The sequence below is a fragment of the Papaver somniferum genome, chromosome 9 (assembly GCF_003573695.1).
Source record: "Papaver somniferum cultivar HN1 chromosome 9, ASM357369v1, whole genome shotgun sequence".
Taxonomy (NCBI): domain Eukaryota; kingdom Viridiplantae; phylum Streptophyta; class Magnoliopsida; order Ranunculales; family Papaveraceae; genus Papaver; species Papaver somniferum.
Genome location: NC_039366.1, coordinates 168,760,559 through 168,780,812, shown reverse-complemented (window position 1 = coordinate 168,780,812; position 20,254 = coordinate 168,760,559). Strand labels below are relative to the sequence as shown.

The 20,254-nt window shown below is 35.7% G+C and overlaps 1 protein-coding gene and 1 pseudogene across 3 annotated transcripts; one reads left to right on the top strand and one right to left on the bottom strand.

Annotated features, from left to right (window-relative positions):
- The first annotated feature begins 12,655 nt into the window (after window positions 1-12,655).
- On the top strand, window positions 12,656-13,792 carry LOC113312845 (annotated as a pseudogene).
- LOC113309825 (glutamate dehydrogenase 1) lies at window positions 13,684-18,855 on the bottom strand. 3 transcript variants are annotated; one of them, XM_026558339.1, is made up of 10 exons: window positions 18,683-18,855; window positions 16,418-16,535; window positions 15,921-16,034; window positions 15,555-15,776; window positions 15,363-15,437; window positions 15,010-15,126; window positions 14,601-14,851; window positions 14,411-14,486; window positions 14,230-14,316; window positions 13,684-14,070 (listed from the first exon to the last, which is right to left on the bottom strand). In XM_026558339.1, the coding sequence occupies exons 2-10, from the start codon at window positions 16,523-16,525 to the stop codon at window positions 13,885-13,887; spliced, it is 1,236 nt and encodes a 411-aa protein (XP_026414124.1). In that variant the 5' UTR covers window positions 16,526-16,535; window positions 18,683-18,855; the 3' UTR covers window positions 13,684-13,884. The 3 variants fall into 3 exon arrangements, with proteins under 3 accessions (XP_026414124.1, XP_026414123.1, XP_026414125.1); XM_026558338.1 differs by lacking the exon at window positions 18,683-18,855 and adding an exon at window positions 18,311-18,607; XM_026558340.1 differs by lacking the exon at window positions 18,683-18,855 and adding an exon at window positions 16,765-16,783.
- Window positions 18,856-20,254: the final 1,399 nt, after the last annotated feature.

Here is a 20,254-nt window from a genome sequence, read left to right as displayed (position 1 = left end):
ACAAATGCAACAACATACTGATGCATCATTTAGCAAGGACAAGTAAATATATTGACACATGTGATATTTTTGGTATAATGATGCATCTTCGGGAATTCCAGAGTCATCCTGGCTCAAGCAAGGAATTAAATCCATGAAATAGGTCATGCAATGACCTATGTGTTGGTCCAAGACATGATCAATGCCTGAATAGTGTGACAAGGGTAATGGTCAGATACAAATTGTGTCATTGCAGTCATTTATACAAACAAATAAGTAAATGAAACTTGGAGCAAGTTGGTCAAAGTTGGGGGATGGTTATTACATGGATTTACTCTATTTTAAGCGTCCTAAAGAGTAGGGATCATGACCTGGTCAGTTGCATATTATAGTTGATTCAGTTTTCGGTCCGCGAGTTATAACCCCAAAGGAGTCACTATCCATCCACAAAAAACCCGCCTAAACAAAAGTAACACAAAAATCCCAAAAAATATAATTTTGATGAAACCAAAAATTGGTTTCATCATAAAATTTGATGAAACCAATTTTGAAATTTGGGGTTTTTGTATCAATTTTTTAAAATTTTGGGGTTTTTGTATAATTTAGTTTAAGATGGAGTTTTAATGAATCTCAACATTTGAGTGGGATTTCTGTACCACAAGTTTGGTCACCTTGGGTTTTTATGACTAGTTTTGTTCAGATTTTTGGTTTCTGTCACTGTATAGTAGTTTTCAAATCAAAAAGATACGTAGACTCTCAACCTTTATCGCGAGAGATTGACACCAAAATGCTTGGATTCTCTGCCACCTTCTTCGCCATTTACGCTTCAACATCTATATATTCTTAAATCACCTTATGTAGTTTCTTCACCATTAAAAGATACGCGAGCCAAAAAGCTTTTTTAACGGTTCTCTTGATGTTGGAAAGCGAAGAAAAAGTCATTTGTGGGCACAAGAAATTTCAGGAGTTTGACAGTTTTTTTATCATGGCGTGCAAAACGTAAGGAATGTTATATTGCTAAAGTTTCTTTTCAAAACGTTCATGATCTTGATAGTACGAAAAAGAATAGTAAACCCTCTAGGTACATTAATTAGTGAAAAAAATGGAAAACCACTAGATGTTTTCGGGAGTTTCACGCCAAGCCAATTACTAAAGATAATATCATCTTTGAGGTTTTTTTTCCTTCTAAATTGCACGCGTTTTATTGGGTGAAAAAAATAATCATATTTTCGATATTTTTTTTAATGGTGATAGGTTTATCTTTTCATCCTTCATATGTTTTCGCCTTCTTTTACCCGATGAGTATCATCGTTATATATTATTATCTTATTTTCGAGTGATGAGGTGTATTAAAGAATATAACTGGATATATGGAAAGTCAAGTATGTATCAAATCCAAGTTTTTGAAGCAAGTGATCATTGATCGGGTTAGAAACAACCCCATGATATCTCCGGAGAAAAATTATAAATGTTTTCAGGGTAAATGACTAATTTGAGATAAACTATCAACAAGCTTACTATCGATTTAAATTGATTCATAAGGATATGTATTGTGATGATCTGGAGTCTTATGAATTAATGTAACTTATCAAAAAGAAAAACCATTTGCCTCTCTTTGAAAACTAATAGAGCATTGCTTGGTTGGACCCACCAAGCGTTGGTACGTCAAGTTTGGTTGTCAATTTTAGTTCCAAAACTCGAAGTCGCTTGATTTGATTATTGAAGTCAACTTCGTTAAGTTAGACTAGGAAAGTAGAAATGTTGAGACTTGCTCTGATTAGTCACGAAGACCTGAAGACATATCGAAGATGACGAGGATATCATCCTTCAGTATGAGGCTAGTAACTACATACTTGACTTATTCCATTTTTATTATTTGTTCTTTCAAGTCTCTATTCCTTGAAAACATAACATACGAAGTTAAGTTTGTTTACAATGACTTCAGTATTAGTGACATGGTTATTATACTATAATAAAAGTATCATTAAATAATGATATACTAGTTGTTTCTACAACTTGAGTATATGGACGTGTTCTAGACATCACACTAATTGGTAATTCGTTATTATTTGGTGTAATGAACTTCCGGATGAATTTGAAACCTGAATGATGATTAAAAACAATATCAGAAACTTAGTTTAAAGAAGTAGACTTGCGAAACATAGTTGAAATATGAATTCATGATCGATCCTAAGCATAAGACAGATCCATAGTCATGATTGATCCTCACAAAGTCTCAACGAATTCTATACTTTCGATATGTATGTTATTTTCAAATTTCTGCAGACATCAAGGTATACACGGGTTAAAATTAGAATGCTCATTAGTGTCGACATAGTGATTTGAACATGTGATAAACTCTAATATCTTGATGTTCAAGTATATTTTTGTCATCGAGTTATATGCTTACCATACCCAGGGGTTCGCATATCTCTAGTTATTATATAAGTAAACTGCATGGATACGTGCCAGCTAATATTAGTTGTCATCTATGAGAGATATCAGTGAATACAATTGGTATTTCTTAATTTTGGAAAAAAGATATTCATTGCATATCTTGAGGATTTTCGAAATTGCTAATATCTTGTTTTCCAAACAAACCTTGGTCACAAAACTATAATTAATGAAGTCTTGTATTCTTACCTATCTAGTTTATGTCTTGAATATTATTACTTCAAACTCCATCTTCTTTTGATGTTTATTTTTCGTAATAAAGTTGGACTCTAGTTTTGTGACATTATTTGTCAATTGTAGCCATTAAAAAAAAAACAGAATAATAAACATCCATCTCTAACTGTTGAGCCTTGCTCCATTGAGATGAGTCCAGTATGTGGGTCACGTATCCTGTATGGTACTTGACGTAGTTGCAAAAACTAATAATGTCAAATTATTTTTTACACACCATTGTAAGTCTGTCTATGACTTGGTGGCGCCACATCACTAATAGTGTAATAGTGAGTCCAAAATATAATGACTCGATGTGGGTATCAATTGTATGATAAAAAGTATGCTCTTAGAAAAGTTATCTAATCATACAATTGATATTTAAACTTAAAAAATTATGGCGTTAATTGGTGAGGTATTCATATATTCTTGGGACACATATTTACCACAATTAACATCTCAATTATTCTCTATAGTTCAAGTAATGGTGTTGAGAAGGCTTCTCCTGGTACAAACTAATATTGGCATTTTACCCTTCATGTAGGAATTCTAGTTCGTGGACGGAATCCTTGTTATTAAGAATTTATGTTATTTCGGAACTTCTTACGGTCAATCATCTTCCTTTTCTATTCTCACTATATTTTTGGAACTCTTCCAAAGATTTGTTATTGGATTGCTATATATGTGTCTGTGTGTGTGTGTGCGATTCATGAGAGTTCTAGAATTACATCCTTTGAGCTCATGGGCACATGAGACAAGAATGCATATTTCAACAAAATCAAGTTGTGTTGAGGTGAGAATCACTAAGATCACCACTAGATTCCTGCACGGATTTGTCAATTTCCATATTTCTTGATCGTTATATATATATATATATATCTATTTCTCTTCCCTCCTTTAGGTTTATCCTTTCCTTGAGAATCATTCAAACCTTTAGGAGAAAGAGGGAAATGTAGTCAATATCGGATTTCAGTTTTTCTCGGCTGAGACCGAGACACTGAGACAACATTGTCTCAGGTTGATTCTCGTTGAAATCTCGGTTCCATATTTTATGTATAATTTTTATAACAAACATTCTTCACTCATTTCGTATGTTAAGATATAATGAAAAAATAACGAAAATATAAAACAATTCATTTAAAAATAAATAAAACAATTCATCAATTTAAGAAAAAATAACGAGTATGCTTGCAAATATAATATATTTTAAAAAAAATTAATAATCGGTTCAAAATGAAATTGCGATTAAACAAATTAAAAGACATAAAGGGAATCAATTTCCATGATAACAATTTTGGTGCACTGATTCACCTGCATTACCGATGTTGTCAAGATATGCCTGTCATGAATGAAAAATAAAAATAGTTCATTCGAGGAAGTTTCTTACAGTTGAAAACGCAGGGCATACCAAATACACCCAACTTTTTCATTCGGCAGCCCGTATAGACAAAACTGAATACAATTGCAAGTAGACCAACTTAATGATCCTTGACAATATGTATATAAAGTTAATATCTCAATCTCAATCTATACTCAATCAATACGTATATAGACACAAGGTCCGTGAACCTGATTGTTAACAGAGTACTTGGACGATCTCAAAATTAATATCCAAGATCAATCTAGTCGTATCCAAATAATTCAATATGAATTCCGCCAAGTGATTAAACTTGTTATATGCCTTTCAAGATACGAATTCTACAAGAAACTAGTCTCGTAATCGATTAAAATTAAGCGGACGTATCTACTTAGATTGAGTACATCCAAACCTTTGTAAATCCAATTATAAAGATAAACAATATAATGCGGAAAAGGAAAAACACAAGACACCAGAAATTTTGTTAACGAGGAAACCGCAATAGCAAAAAAAAAACGGGACCTCGTCCATATTGAACACCACACTGTATTAAGCCGATACAAACACTAGCCTACTATCAGACTTCAGAGTGGAATGTAGTTGAGACCGAATCCACTCTCCAAGCAATTCAGTTATAGTCGTGCTCCTTATGTCTCTTGAACCTCACAAGGTATGAAAATATGTTTGCAATAGACAAGCTAGAAAATCTTACAAATCCGGAACTTACTACTCCTGAAGAGCATCCTATATTCTTAACCACATATAAAGAACAATCGTCGAAAGATCAACTAAGATCAGTCTTTAGATATCTATCTTGGGAAAATAACAAGTCTAAGACGAAGAGAACTTTGCGATTACTATCTATCTTGCCTGAAAGAGATTACAAAAACCTCGATAACAGAAAATCAAGATCAGGATACACGGACTATTAAGGAAAAGATAGTCGAACCTGGCTTCACGAATCCCAAAGCGAAGTCTTTTTAATCGAAGACCTAAAAGGTCAATAGAGGCGACTCTAGAATCAACTAGGGAACAAAGTGTCAGAGATTGATTTTCCAAGTTGACAGATATGTTCTATTTATAGTTTTTAAAGACCAGGATTGGCTTAGATTTCAAGCTAAGATAACTTGAGAATCAAGTAAACAAATTAGATCTTCAAACTACAATAGAAAACTATACACATAGGTACAGTTACAGAACCGTGTATAATGACTGTTCGGTTTGGCAAGTTAGACAAAGAACTTAAAGCTATTTCATGTTCATTTAAACACCTAAGAGATTAATCATGATACACACACATAAGTGTCTAAGTGATTAATGAAGTCTTAGAAGTGTTTAAGAGAGTTCTAGCAATGCTAAACATATTAAAATAATAAGATTTTTGACATATGCTAAATATTATCGGAACAATTGGTACAATGGTTTGCCAACTGTAGGGCTTGTACATGAGTCAGGGTGCTACGGTTCGTGAACTTATTTCGCCAACCCTACTAGACTATCTAACACAGTTGACCACGCTAACTGCTAGCCAATTTATCCAACTTATAAAATCAGTTCCCCAACCGGGTTCATAAACTGTACCCAACTGAACTTGCGGTTTGCGAACTGATTCGCCAACCTTCCTATATTTCTATATCTCAGATATCTATGGTTTACAAACTGGTTCGCCAACCTACCATGAGTAGAAATTTCAGTAAGTTCATGTTTCTATCTTATGATGTTTGAAACATTCCCAAGTGATATAATCATTTGCATGGGCGATTTTCAATTGATCCACAAATTAATTCATAAAACCAATAATGTTAAGGACCTTTGAAAATCTAATCGCTAAATCATATTTCGATATTTTTTACAAGCTTGAGTCGAAACATATTCTTTGCAAATCATACGCCATGGTATCAATAGATAGACTGATGGTATAGTGAGTAAAATATACTGGTTCATTCTTCACGTACCTGATACAGAAGTTTTCCAAATGTCTTCGTCGATCTTCAGTCTTCAAGGGTGATATTTAATACTACAATTCTTACCTATCTGAAACTTGACTTAGTAGACTAAAAATCAAGATATAGTTTTGATCACCTAACATTGAAAACAAGCTTGAGATAGCAAAACTTGTGGGTTCAATCGAGCAATGCTCTAACGTCAATATTCTGTTTCGGTGATATTAAAGTTTTCATTACCTTGGCATCCGAAAATGGATTTTCCGGCGAGATCTCGGCCATTTCATCCGAAATTGACTACATTGGAAGTGGGTACAACCTTACATTTCTTTGGATTTTGGAAGAGTTGAAGCACATTTGTCAAACGAGTAGCCCTCCCTTGCAGCTTGTTGACATATATTACTTTTTGTTTGTACTTGAAGAACTGTCATTGATACATGTGTATCTTCTTCTCTCTCAGGGAACTAGTAATCCTCAAGACGAATTGAGGATAAAGTTGTAATTTAGGAGGGATTACTGATTTAAGGCATATTCCTATAAAATAAAAATAGATTCCTAAGAGGTTTGGGAAACCAAACCAAAGTAAGGAAGTTTACCTAGATAAGGAAATACTTCCTAGACAAGGTAATATTCCTAGATGAGGAAATATACCTAGAAAATGAATTATTCCTAGATAAGGAAATGGATTCCTAGAAGGTTTGGGAAACTGCTAAAGCTATAAATAGACATGTTTAGCTCATAGCTAAATACATCTGGAGTGTGGTTTGTGATACAGACACACTTAGATCTAGATAGTGTGGTTTGTAATACAGACATACCTAGACCAGAAAGGGTGATTTGTGATACATGCACACTTAGATCTAGAGTGTGGTTTGTAATACAGACACACCCAAAGAGGGAAGTTTGTGTGATACACGAACCTAGAGAAAAGTTTGTGAGGCAATGCTAGATTATTGTAAAAGCAAGCTTAGCAAAATAGTTAAAGTTTATTTACTGTTTAGAGAGATTGTGAGCGTAACAAAGAGAAAATTGTAATAGTTTTCTTGTTCATAATCTAGAGAAGATATTTTCTTCGAATCTGGTTTCTAGTGTGTTCTGTTTTCTAGTTTTCGTCTATTATTATTCTGAATTCCGCCTCTATAATAATAGTCACCAAGGTACAGAGATCGATACGCATCAAGTTGGTATTAAAGCAAGGTTCGTTTCTTTTAGGCAAGATTCTCGTGGTTTATGGTTATCACTAGATATCTCTACAAACAGCTTGGTGAGGTACTCAATAAGCAAGAACACGTTTAAAGAATAAGGGAACCAAAGATGGGATAGTCAGTTGATGATCCTAAGCAAAGCGAACTACAAACTAAAGAAGAGAAGGTGGCTACGCTACAAGAAGACATGAATTCTTATACAGCCAAGCCGAAGACGAAGAAAAATAATACGTTTTCATCTGGTGTTTTTGAAGAAAAGAACGAGGAAGAAGAAGAAGAACCACCCGAACAAGATTGCGTTATGAAGCGAAGAGTGACTAAGAAAAGACGAGGAGATATGTACACTTTTCAAATTAAACGTCAAGGTCAAGTTTCCAGCAAAGAGAGATGGTTCACCAGGGTGAAAGGAACTCTTGAGTTCCGTAACCTCCAAATATAACTTTCACAGGAGTTCAAGTTCTTGAGGGGGGGGGGGGGGCATGATACATGTGTATCTTCCTCTCTCTCAGGGAACAAGACGAATTGAGGATAAAATTGTAATTTAGGAGGGATTACTGATTTAAGGAAGTATTCCTATAAAAGGAAAATAGATTTCTAAACCAAACCAAAGTAAGGATGTTTACCTAGATAAGGAAATACTTACTAGACAAGGTAATATCCCTAGATGAGGAAATATACCTAGAAAAGGAATTATTCCTAGATAAAGAAATAGATTCCTAAAAGGTTTGGGAAACCGCTAAAGCTATAAATAGAGATATTTAGCTCATAGCTAAAGACATCTGGAGTGTAGTTTGTGATACATACAAACTTAGATCTAGATAGTGTGGTTTGTGATACAGACACACCTAGACCAGAAAGGGTGGTTTGTGATACAAACACATTAAGATCTAGAGTGTGGTTTGTAATACAGACACACCTAGAGAGGGAGGTTTGTGTGATACACGGACCTAGAGAAAAGTTTGTGAGGCAATACTAGATTATTGTAAAAGCAAGCTTAGAAAAACAGTTAAAGGTTATTTATTGTTTATAGAGATTGTGAGTGTAACAAAGAGAGAATTGTAATAGTTTTCTTGTTCATAATCTAGAGAAGATATTTTATTCGAATATGGTTTCGAGTGTATTATGTTTTCTAGTTTTCGTCTATTATTATTCCGAATTCCGCCTCTATAATAGTAGTCACCAAGGTACATAGATCAATTCGTATCAGTCATGTTCTTGAGCAGTACCGTAAGAATATGTTCTTTTGGAGAGAGATTCGGGAATACCACCTGTATCTACAGACATGCAAAATTAAGATGATCCTGAATGTTGAAAACGAAATCTTCATTATTGAGTGAAAAGTCCATCACATCCTCCAGAGAGTTTGATGTAGAATCATCAAGGAAACTATCAATATTGAGTATTTTTATATTCATTAAAATTGTCGGATTCAACCAAGAGAGCAACGCTGATAATATCTTCCCCTTCTGAGTTATAAAGCTCGGATGTCTCATCAAGTGTTGCATCAAGCCCCTTATTTCCAGTGTATTTTCTGCGATTAGGACACTCATTAGAAAAGTGATCAAACCCTCTATAAATGAAGCAGTAAGGCATATCCTCATCATCACCATCGTGAGAATCCCCGTTTTTAGGAGTAACACAATTGTACGGATTGTTTGATGAAAAGGATGTTCTCTGGTGAAACATTTATTTCTCTTCATAAGAAGATTTCTAAATTGCTTGTGATAAAAGACACAAAATTATCAAGATCTTCATCTTACAGTAGTCATCAACAAGATGTTTCATAAAAGCACTAACACTTTCACTTTTATCAAGTATTTCAGTATTCTTCAAGGCTTTGAATGTAATGTGTTTTCCGGCCTTAGTGTGTTGTTCATGATCAAAGATCTTTAACTTTCCAATGAGGTTGCTTCTCGAAAGTGTCGCAAGTTCATTTCCTTCAGTGATGGCATGTTTCTTAGACTCATACGGAGATGGCAAAGACCTCGGAATTTTTATCACAATATCCTTTCGGAAATAGACCTACCTAACACATGTTAGACATTCACCATTTTTGATAACTTGTGACTAAATACATCAAATGTATTTTCATCATCCATACGAAGGTTTTCCCATTCAGAAGTTAGGTTTGGAATCCTTGCTTCCATTTTTGAGGTATTTCCTTTGAATACGATCTTTAAGATATCCCAAGCATCCTTCTACATAGTGCACGTACACACACATGATGTTGAAGATCTTGGCTTATGGCATGGATAATAACATTCAGTCCATCAGAATTATGATGTGCATCACTGATTTCATCTCCAGTATATTCAACTATATCTTTAGCAAAAATTCTATCGCCTTCTAAAACTATTGGAGGAGTATAACCCTTCACAACAAGAACCCATGTTTGAAAGTCACGAGCTTGTTAGAAGTAGCGCATAGCTGTTTTCCACCATAAGTAATTTGTGGCATTGAAGGCTGGTGGTATGCTAATAGAGAGTGAACTTTTATTCATAAATTCAGATCGCCAGAAACACTGACTTATTAGGTTTAACGGTGTTTGCTTGCTCTGATACCAATTGAAAACAAGAGGGTACCAAGTATACCACCAAATTTTTCGTTTGGCAACCTGTACATACAAAACCTAATACAATTTCAAGTAGGTTAAAGTAAAAAACCCTTGAACAAGTTGTATATAAAGTTTTTCTCTTTTCTCTTCCACAATCAATATGTATATACCAAAGGTCCATGAACCTGATTGTGTAGGAGAGTTCTTCGACGATCTCAAAAATCAATATCCAAGATCAATCTAGTAGTATCCGAATTAAGAGTCTGAATTCTAACGAGCATGAAACTTGCAATCTATCTTTCAAGATATGAATTCAACAAGAACAAGTCTTGTTTTTTTATCTCATATAATTGATTACGTATTACTTATGTTGTAACACCCCGAGTTCCGGACCAGGATCAACCTAGACAACCTAAAAAAATGATACCATTTCAAATCTAATGACACAGTTTAATTGTTGTTCACTGTATAAAAAAATGAAGAAGAACTTTATTATTTATACTGAAGAATCTGTATCCTTACAATGGAAAATAAACCTAAACTAGGAAACAATTAGAGTAACGTAAATTATATAAATCACTAATTAAGTATGATTGTAGAATAATATATAAGAAATTACGGAGAAAATTAAGGAAAAAAACTAAGAAAGGTAAACAAAAGATATGGCATATCAATTAGGATTAACTAATGATATTCCGGACCCATTCACGGTATATTCCAACTTGTATCCTAATACTTCCCCTAAAGTTAGAGTGGGGTTATCAAGGTCGACCACACTCATCTTGGAAGTTAGTCGACGATGAACTTATGCTCCTAGTGGCTTGGTAAAAGTACCTGCAAGTTGATCGATGAAGCGAACATAACTAGGTGCAATAATTTTTGAAATTACTTTCTCTCGGATGAAATGACAGTCTTATTCAATTTGTTTAGTCTGTTCATGAAAGACTGAATTTTTGGCAATATGAATTACAGCTTGACTATCACAGAAAACAAAAATTGGTTCTGAATGAGGTATATCAAGATCATTTAAGACATACTTCAATAAATGGAGTTCACACGTGAGTGTTGCTGGAGCGCGATATTCCGCTTCAGTAGAAGCGCGGGGAAATTTTTGCTTGTTTTTTGGTTTTCCAAGAGGTGAGACTAGTACCAACCATAATAAAATATCATGTGGTAGATAGTCGAGTCGTTGGGCAACCATCCCAATCAGAGTCGCAGTATCCACTTAAATGAAGGGTACTACTCGAAGATAAGAAAATGCCTTTTCCAATAATACCTTTTATATGATGGAGAATGCGACTTGCGGAATCCATGTGAGTTGTGTGAGGGTTACTAATAAACTGATTCTGAGTATTAACAACATATGTGGTATCTGGTGTAATAGTAAGATATAACAAACGACCAATGAGGCTGCAGAAGAGAGTTGGATTAGACATAGGTCGACCATCCTTAGGCTTTAGTTGAAGTTGTTGCTCCATAGGGGAATCAGAAGTACGAGCCCCTGTCAATCCCGCATCTTTCAAGATATCGAGAATATATTTTCGTTAGCGTAAAAATATACCATGATTTGAACGAGATACTTCAATTCCTAAAAATATTGAAGTTTACCAAGATCTTTAATTGAAAAATATTTTTCCAAAAATTTCTCGAGATTGGAAATTGATGTTTCGTTATTCTCGGTGATAATTATGTCATCCACATAAACGAGAACAAAAAGAGAAATTGAACCCTTTTTATACGTAAAAATGTTGTAATCAACAATGGATAGAGTAAAACCCTCTTGTAGAAAAGTCTTAAACAATTTTGAAAACTAATGGCGAGAGCTTGGATAAGGCCATATAGTGATTTATTTAATTTGCAAACAGAATTCGCCCCCTCACAGGAAAATCCAGGTCGCAATTTCATATGGATTTCTTCTTCAAGATCACCTTGAAAAAAACCATTATTTACGTCTAATTGGTAAAGTGACCAAACTTTTACAGCTGCATCAGAAAGAAAAAGACGACAATAACGAGTCTTGCAATGTGTGCGAAAGTATCATGATAATCAATACCTTCGACTTGAGTGTATACCTTGGTTATAAGACGAGATTTGTAGCATTCAATAAACCCATCGGGTCGATATTTGATTTTATAGACCCACTTACAACCTATCGGTTGTTTATCAGGAGGTAAAGAGGTACGAGTCCAAATATTATTAGCTTCTAAAACTGAAAGTTCTTTTCTCATTGAATCGTGCCATTTTGGATTTTTCATGGCTTGAGTAAAGGAAGTGGGTTCAGTTGAATTAAGAACCCAGGACATAAAAGCTTAATGGCCGATCTTATCGGTGCTTCCCTTGCACCTATGTAAAACCCAATTTATTTATTTTTTGTGTCCGTTGTTAAGGGGTGATTAAAATTGTGATAGACTTGGATGCACATTAAATGACCGCTTGCAAAGCAGGCGCACTTATATATCGGGTTTAAATTGAAACAGAAACTTTACACTACTTCCCCTCGGCTAATTGACGGCTAAATTTGGTTTCTCCCCCGTCGTGCATTTTGGCGTAGATTCATTGGAGATGCTTTAACAAAAGTCCTAAAACTCAAGCTATCTCAAAGTACAATTTGGAAAAATTGGGGGGTCGAATCGAAGTGCTTGACGTGCAGGTCAGTACATACTTCAACTCTGGAAATGTGCTGCCAACATAATAGTTCTACCTGATTAAAGGGGAGTGTTTTATCGTCTCCAAATTGTTCATCCCTACGTTCACACAAGAAATGAAAGAAGGAAAAACCTGACCACATGGTGATAAGTTTCTCGATATCTATTCCAATGTAGTTCATATTACGCATTCCTAAGGAGTGTATAGCTAGCTCGTCACTCTATTTAAGCTCAGCTTGCATTCTCAAAAATTCGTATGCAACTTCTTTTTTCTTTAAAGTCTTTTCCTCCTCCTTTTTCTTTCTTTAATGGAGAAGAGTGAAATTGTTTATGAATTTAAACCATTTTTAAGGGTTTACAAAGATGGTCGAAAAGAGAGGATTTTTGTCACAAAATCTATTCCACCTTCTATGGAAGACCCAAAAACAGGTGTTTCATCAAAAGATGTTATAGTTACACCTGAAAATGGTGTTCCTTCAAGAATCTATCTCCCTAAATTAACCCAACAACAAGAACAGCTCAATAAACGGTTTCCACTTCTCATTTACTTTCATGGAGGAGCTTTTTGTTTTCAGAGTCCTTCATCTCCAATTTACCATAACTATGTTCGTTCTTTAGTTGCCGGTGCCAATGTGGTTGCGGTATCCGTAGGTTATAGACTAGTACCTGAACACCATCTTCCTGTTGCCTATGATGATTCCTGGGGAGTCGTAGAATGGGTACTTTCTCACTCTACTGGGCACGGTGCTGAGAGCTGGTTGAACAACTATGTCGACTACAGCCGAGTTTTCGTGGCTGGCGATAGTTCGGGTGCTAACATCTCGCACAACATGGCTATGCGGCTGGCTCGAACTCATCAAGAAAACAAGTGCTGCATGGTTTTCAGTTTTCTGGTGTTGTTTTGATTCATCCTCACTTTTGGGATGTGAAACCCATTGGTTCCGAGGAGAAAGATATGAGTAAGAAGATATTAGTGGACAGATTTTGGCCGATTGTATATCCATCATCGTCTGGTCATGATGACCCACTTATCAACCCCTGCAAAGACCCGAACCTTTCAAGCTTAGGATGCAAAAGGGTGCTGGTTTTTGTTGCAGGGGAAGACTTGTTCAGGGACAGAGGCTGGTTGTATTATGAAACGTTAAGAAATAGTAAATGGAATGGTGTTGTTGAGATTATGGAGTCACAACGGGAGGATCATGTCTTCAATCTGCTTAACCCTGATTCTGAAAAGGCCGTGAAGATCAAGGAATTAGTGGTTTCTTTCCTCAACCATCAGGAGCATATTCCCAGTCGGATCTAAATTTCTATAAAAGCTTTCTATACGTGCAGAATATATATAGCACAGCTTCCAGAGAATGTTATTTATTTTATTTGTTCCAGTACAAAAGCTAAAATCCTCATAACAGAAGCAAAATAAAAGCATTATGTAACTTTTACTTCTCCTGCAAAATAGGAAAATAGAATAACTAGTAATTTCTGCCGATGCGAGAAAATTTATTACAATTTATTACCATGACCTTTTTGAGGTCATGTCTCAAGCTTCCCATCCCCTGAGAATAGTAGCACGAGCAACACGATTTACTCCAAGAGTAAAAGCTCCCATGCGGAGGTCGCAGTTGTGAGTCTTGCACATTTCTTTCACTGATTGGAAGCCTTTCGTCATGTACGTTTTCAACTCCTTGTTCACCTTCTCCTCGTCCCACATAAAGCCTTGGATGTTCTGCATGCATTAAATTAACATCATATAAATGCAAAGGCATTCTAAAAGGAATATCAAACCACCAGTTTTCTTTTATGTAATTTGGAAAGCAAAAGAAAACGAAATAAAATGAACCGACTTGAGGAAGAAAGAAGGAAATTCAAGGATTAAGGTTGCTACCTGAACCCATTCAAAGTAGCTGACAGTAACTCCACCAGAGTTGGCAAGTATGTCCGGGAGGATAACAACACCTTTCTTTGCCAATATCTAGATATAATACAGAAATCAGAAGCTAAGTTGTGTTTTGTAGTACAAATTTATACTTTTTGTCCCCATTCATCATTGGAAAATTTTTTCTCACCTCATCGGCTTCAGGGTCAGAAGGATGATTGGCTGCCTCAATAATAAACTTAGCTTTGATCTCATTTGCATTTTCCCTGGGAATAAACAGAGAGAAAATGAATTGATCCTAGGTACAGCATCATAATTTGTGCATCACTAGCAGGATAGAGAATGCTTGCCAAGTATAGTTAATTAGTAAGCACAATAACCTGTTAATAACACCCCCGAGGGCGGCTGGGATGAGAACATCACAGTCTTCGACTAAAATTGAGTTCGAGTCAATATGCTGAGCACCACCGAAACCCTTAATTCCACGGTTCTCTTTTGAATGTTTGAGTAAGCTCGGTATGTCAATGCCATTGCTGTTTTTTAAGGCGCCAGTTATATCACTGACTGCTACGATTTTACCCCCTTTTTCGTGGATGAGTTGAGCCGCCCAGGAGCCAACATTTCCAAATCCCTGGTAGTAACACAAACGAAAATCTTTCATGAGGCAACTTCTCAATACTGGAATTATTCTTGTTAATGCAGACAAGTCGAATAGATTTTTTTCTTTAAATGAGGGTTAATTTGAAACAAATATCATCCAAGGTACAAATACAGGGGGGATCGAATTACTTGAATGACAAACCGTTGTCCAGAAATACTTTTCCCGTACTCGTTAAGTAATGCTTCTGTTGCAAAGAGTACACCTCTTCCGGTGGCCGCATCTCTACCCAGAGAACCACCAAGATCCTGACACAAACGATTATAAACATTTTTAGCCAAGATTCTGCCTGGAATTTTAATCAAAAAAAAAAGCTACTAATATAAGCAAGTAGGACATAAGTACATAACTTAGTTTAGGTGTCCAAAAGTATCCATCGGAACTTATTAAAGTTCCACTAAATGATCATAATTTCGTATAAACTGTTGTTACCTCTAATGGGTAACACATAAATGAATAATCTTGGTTTTGAGCAGATACTTACAATGGGTTTTCCAGTCACTACTGCAGGTGAATAGCCATGAAACTTAGAATATTCATCCAGTATCCACGCCATTGTCTGTTTTATTTATATCATTCCAACACGGACAGTTATAGAAGCCAAATTACAGAATAACTGGAGTTGACCCGATACATGAAATCTGTGAATACAAAATGAGTAGTGTTTGGAACTAACTTGTGGATTCGTCCCCATATCAGGTGCGGGAACATCGGTATGAATTCCAATTAAATCATGTATCTTTTGTGTGAAAACCCGAGTAAGTCGCTCTAGCTCAGAGATACTTAACTCCCCTGGATCGCATCCAATTCCACCTTTAGCTCCACCATATGGAATATTTGCTACTGCAGTTTTCCAAGTCATTAGCTGTGCTAAGGCGTTCACCTCATCAGGGTCGACCTGTCATTCAGACAGACTTGCTGAGTAATATTCAAATATGTTGCCAATGTCATACAGGACAATCAGATCCAAAATCAACAGTTTTTTTTAACCAAGTATCAGTATGCAATTCCATTTTAAGAGTTTTGATTTGCTATAATGAACCTCTGGATGGTATCTAATTCCTCCTTTCATGGGCCCTCTAGCATTGTCATGTTGAACCCTGAATCCAACAAATGATGCTAATGACCCATCATCTTTTGGTATCGTGCATTCCACCTGAAAACCAAGTTAAAATGCAATTTTTAGCGTCGTAAAATCGCAGATTGAGGTTTTAAACCAATTTTTTTTTCCTAATTGGGACAAGAGGCATTAAGGGATGAAATCCTAAACATGTTGGTGTGCAGGATGAATGAGCCGCAGACACAACGGAAAAATGATGCCTTTTGACACCATTGATTGACTATCTGTCAGGTTCACATATCAATTTTTCGAAGGATGATAATAAGTTCCAAAATAAGCAAGAGTAATATGAAATGATATTGATATATTTCCATAAATTCCTTAAGCATTCCTATTTTTCTCTACAAAATTCTACTTAAAAAAAATTAGAACTATTTTTCAGACACTCAAAAAAAGGAAAGAAGAATGGACAATCTCACCTTAATTTCTCTGAAAGGAATAAGTAAACTCTTTTCGAGTTTTGAATCCAACCCCAAAAGCCGGGCTGCTTGCTTGAAGTTCCTGCTTGTAGCTGCTAATGCATTCATGTTTCTTTCCCTGTAACACACAAACACAAGCAAAAAAGAAGACTAATCTTTATAAAGTTGGAACACAGTATCAAACAAGAAAGTTTAATACTCATAATAAATGAATACTACAAAGAAAAGTAAAATTTACAGTCTTGTGATTTTTTTTCTCAAAAATTTGTGTCTCTTCTTGTTAGCTGTTTTGATGGGTATTATGCACCAAACATCAACAAAGTGACAAACAAATGTTAGGATTGTACCTTAATGTGTTTAACTATATTTGTGAAAACGTTTTGAATCTTTCTTCAGTATCTTTTCTGATTCTAAGTACAATGACAGAAAAAAGAGAATAATACAAATAAGTTTCTCAAAATCTATGCTGAATGTACTTCCCCAAAATAATGCACCAATAAATAATGTCTCCTTGGAGTTTTCTTTTGAAGTTTACATAAATAAGATGAAAGGGCTTTGGACTTCTGGTATATCCTCAATAGGGCCTTTTACTCAGTCATGAGTTCTAAAGTTTGTTAGCTCCTAGTCAGAAGAATACATGAAATCTGTACCTAAACTTTTGTGCGTCACCAACCCACATGGGTAAGCAGCATTCATCTCTTGGTATCCGAAATTTGCTTCATTTTTAATCCCCCTAGTCCTCTCAGGGCCAGTCTAGACTTTAGCTACAGCCATTATTTTCTAACTATGTAATATTCAGATAAAAATCCAGAGATCTGGACAGCGCATACCGTAAAACTGAGGAGAAATATGTTTTTTTCTCCTTTTGGTAGATTTTAGTACAATATGCATAGTAGAATAGGAAATAAACAGAGAGAAAAACAAATTCATGATTAATTGTTAATTTCCTCCCTTTAAACTGCCAGATCTATGCGGGTTTTGTACAAGGCCGACACGTTTCCGCGAGGCGATGATCACTAAAAGAATCACATTGAATGGCCATGATCGTTAAAATTGTCATAATGTGAATGACATATACCAATGCGCTTCTGAGAGGCCATAATCATTCGAACGATAATACCGTTAACGGTTGTTGGCTGTGCACGATCCTGAGATGCTACAATCATTAAAACGGTAATACCGTCAACGGTATCGTTGACTGTTATGCCGTTAGTATCATTGCATGCTATTTTAGATTGCTATATCTAAGCCTCAATTTGCATGCTTACGGTTTTAGGCAAATTTAGGATTTTCAGGTAAAATTTCCATACCCATATAGGACACCAAGCAGGATCACATAGTTTTACCAAGAAAAGAGTGGGATTTCCATGTTATATGAAGTTGTGCTAGATGATCTCTCTGAACAACAAATCCAATGTAACTGACTCTTTCTGTTTTGTCATGCAAGTGCACAAGGATCAATCCCTTCCAAACAGAAGGAACTAACTTGTACTCAAAGACCAGTACCCCATCAAATTATAGCTCTACAAATTACTTGAATAACTGAACACATATAAACAGTGAAAGAAGAAACCAAACAGCAAGAAGAGAACTCCAACACAATCTAGAGTCCCCAACTCTCCAGAGAGCAACAATAAAGATGAGATCTAAAACATGCAGCACAACATGCAAAAGTAAGGCTTAAACTCTCAGCCATTGTCTACCTAGAGCAAAGTATAAGGCATACGAAAAAACATTTTCCAGAAGCCTAAACCACAATTAGCAACTAAAAATAATCAAAATGGTAAAACTAAAAAAAAGCAACAAATCAATGAATTTACATAAACTATTAAACATAATATTTGAAGTGAATGAAATTCTAATTGAAAAATTAGTCCAAGTAAGTATGCAAACCTTAGTGATCAAAAGATGAAGTCACACAGATGGAGCAGAGGAATGGTAAATCTGAACAAAAATCCTCAAATATATGTAGAGGAAACTAAGTCGCTAGCTTAGATAGATAGAATCAATTCTAAGAACCAAAGCATCTAATTTAAAGGATGAGAACTCAACATCTTCTGCTAAAGAATGAGATACTGATGCCTTTTTAATATTGAAATTTCTATCAATTACAAACTTATTAATTACCACTTCTGACAGAGTTTCCTGCTACCCACCTTCCATAAAACTAACCTCTGATATATATAACTGATTTTGAAGAGAGAAGACGAGAAGATAGAAACAGAATAATCAGACGTGGAAGGAAAGGTTTATCAATTGACTGACCTTTTTCGACAAATTTTGGGTATTTCCAAGTGGAACTCCACATTGAGATGTACTCATTCGTGCAGATTAAACTAGGGTTTATACCATTAGAGGTAGATAGATCACTAGGGGAAATTTTGAGTGTTTTGCTTTCTTGTCCGAATTGAAATTAATCGAAGTGGCCAGAATATTGCCAGTATTAGTAACGTGTTACACTGGTTGGGAACTTAGGAGTACAGTTTTTGTTAATATACGGCCTTCACATTTAACTTGTTTGGTATCAACTTCGGAAAACTTAATTTCTAGTAAAAAAGATTTTTTAAATTCAGAATATTGGAAAAACATAAGGGTGTTTAGGTGGTTTATGCCTGCAAATGCACCTTGCGATTTTCCCGCGTAAGTGTAATCCAGCAATACAGTGGTTCAGTGAATCAAGCTTCGTCCTCTTATATTTCAGCCTTATAAGTTTGCACTACAGTTCAACAGCGGAAGTTTTTAATCTTCTTTCACTTTTTTTAACTTCTCAAATGCTTATCATAAATCACTCAAACATTGCCATACATTACCAACAACAATCATACAACCAAGAACACTTAGAACATGACATAATCAACTCGTTTTATTGCATCAAAGGGAAGATATAAAAAACTTGCCCACTTAGGGACTTACACAGACTTGTTCCTCTTGAACCAAGCCTTAGCCTCACAAAAACTCTCTCAATTTGAGTCTCACAATCTCCTATGTAAGCCTGCTGATTTTTTCCATGCCTCAACACTATTTATACATCACCTTTACTAGCCAAAAATCGTGCACAACTGTTGCACACGCATGGGACAACCATCTGTCCCATTGGGCAGTTCCATAACCGCCAATAATGTGCCAACTTGGCCAGTTTCTCTTTAAACTCGAGCCAACATCCAACACCTATTCCAAAGCAGTTATGAATACTCTCCCACGCTTATAAACTTCCTATATAACCGTTCTATCTTGTCTCACACCTTTGGCACGCTTGTGAAGCCAATAACCAACTCATAACCGTAACGTGAGCCATATTGCAAAACTGTTGCACTTTACTGAACTTGGCCTTCCTCAAATATTCAGCCAACATATCCCTGCAGTCTTATTGGCCTAAGCCAATGCACAGACAACATTGCACTACAATTATCTCAGCCATTTCCTTAGCTTATTCTGGTTAATCATGCATCATATGCTTCACTTAGACAACTTGCTCGACAATAGCAATGTCACTCTTGCATTACTAGCTTGTTTGCATTGTTCAAGCTTTGGCCATCCTTGAACTAATGCATAGGTCATCTCTTGGCCTATTCTACACTCTTGCATCATCCTTGAGTTTGAGCCAACTTAATTCCATGGATATGCCTTAATGCCAACATCGCATGTTGCATCTAGTCACTTTGGACTTGTCTCGCCTTTCCATCAATGAGCTTCATTGTGTCGGCCAATAAGCTTCATTACTTGGCCAATGCCCTTACAGTGTAGCGCCACCTTCGCGCTTCACTGGACCTACAAAGTCCATCAATCTTTCCGTTTAACAGTCTACTCAGTGCAGCGCCATCCTGGCTGAGCACTGGC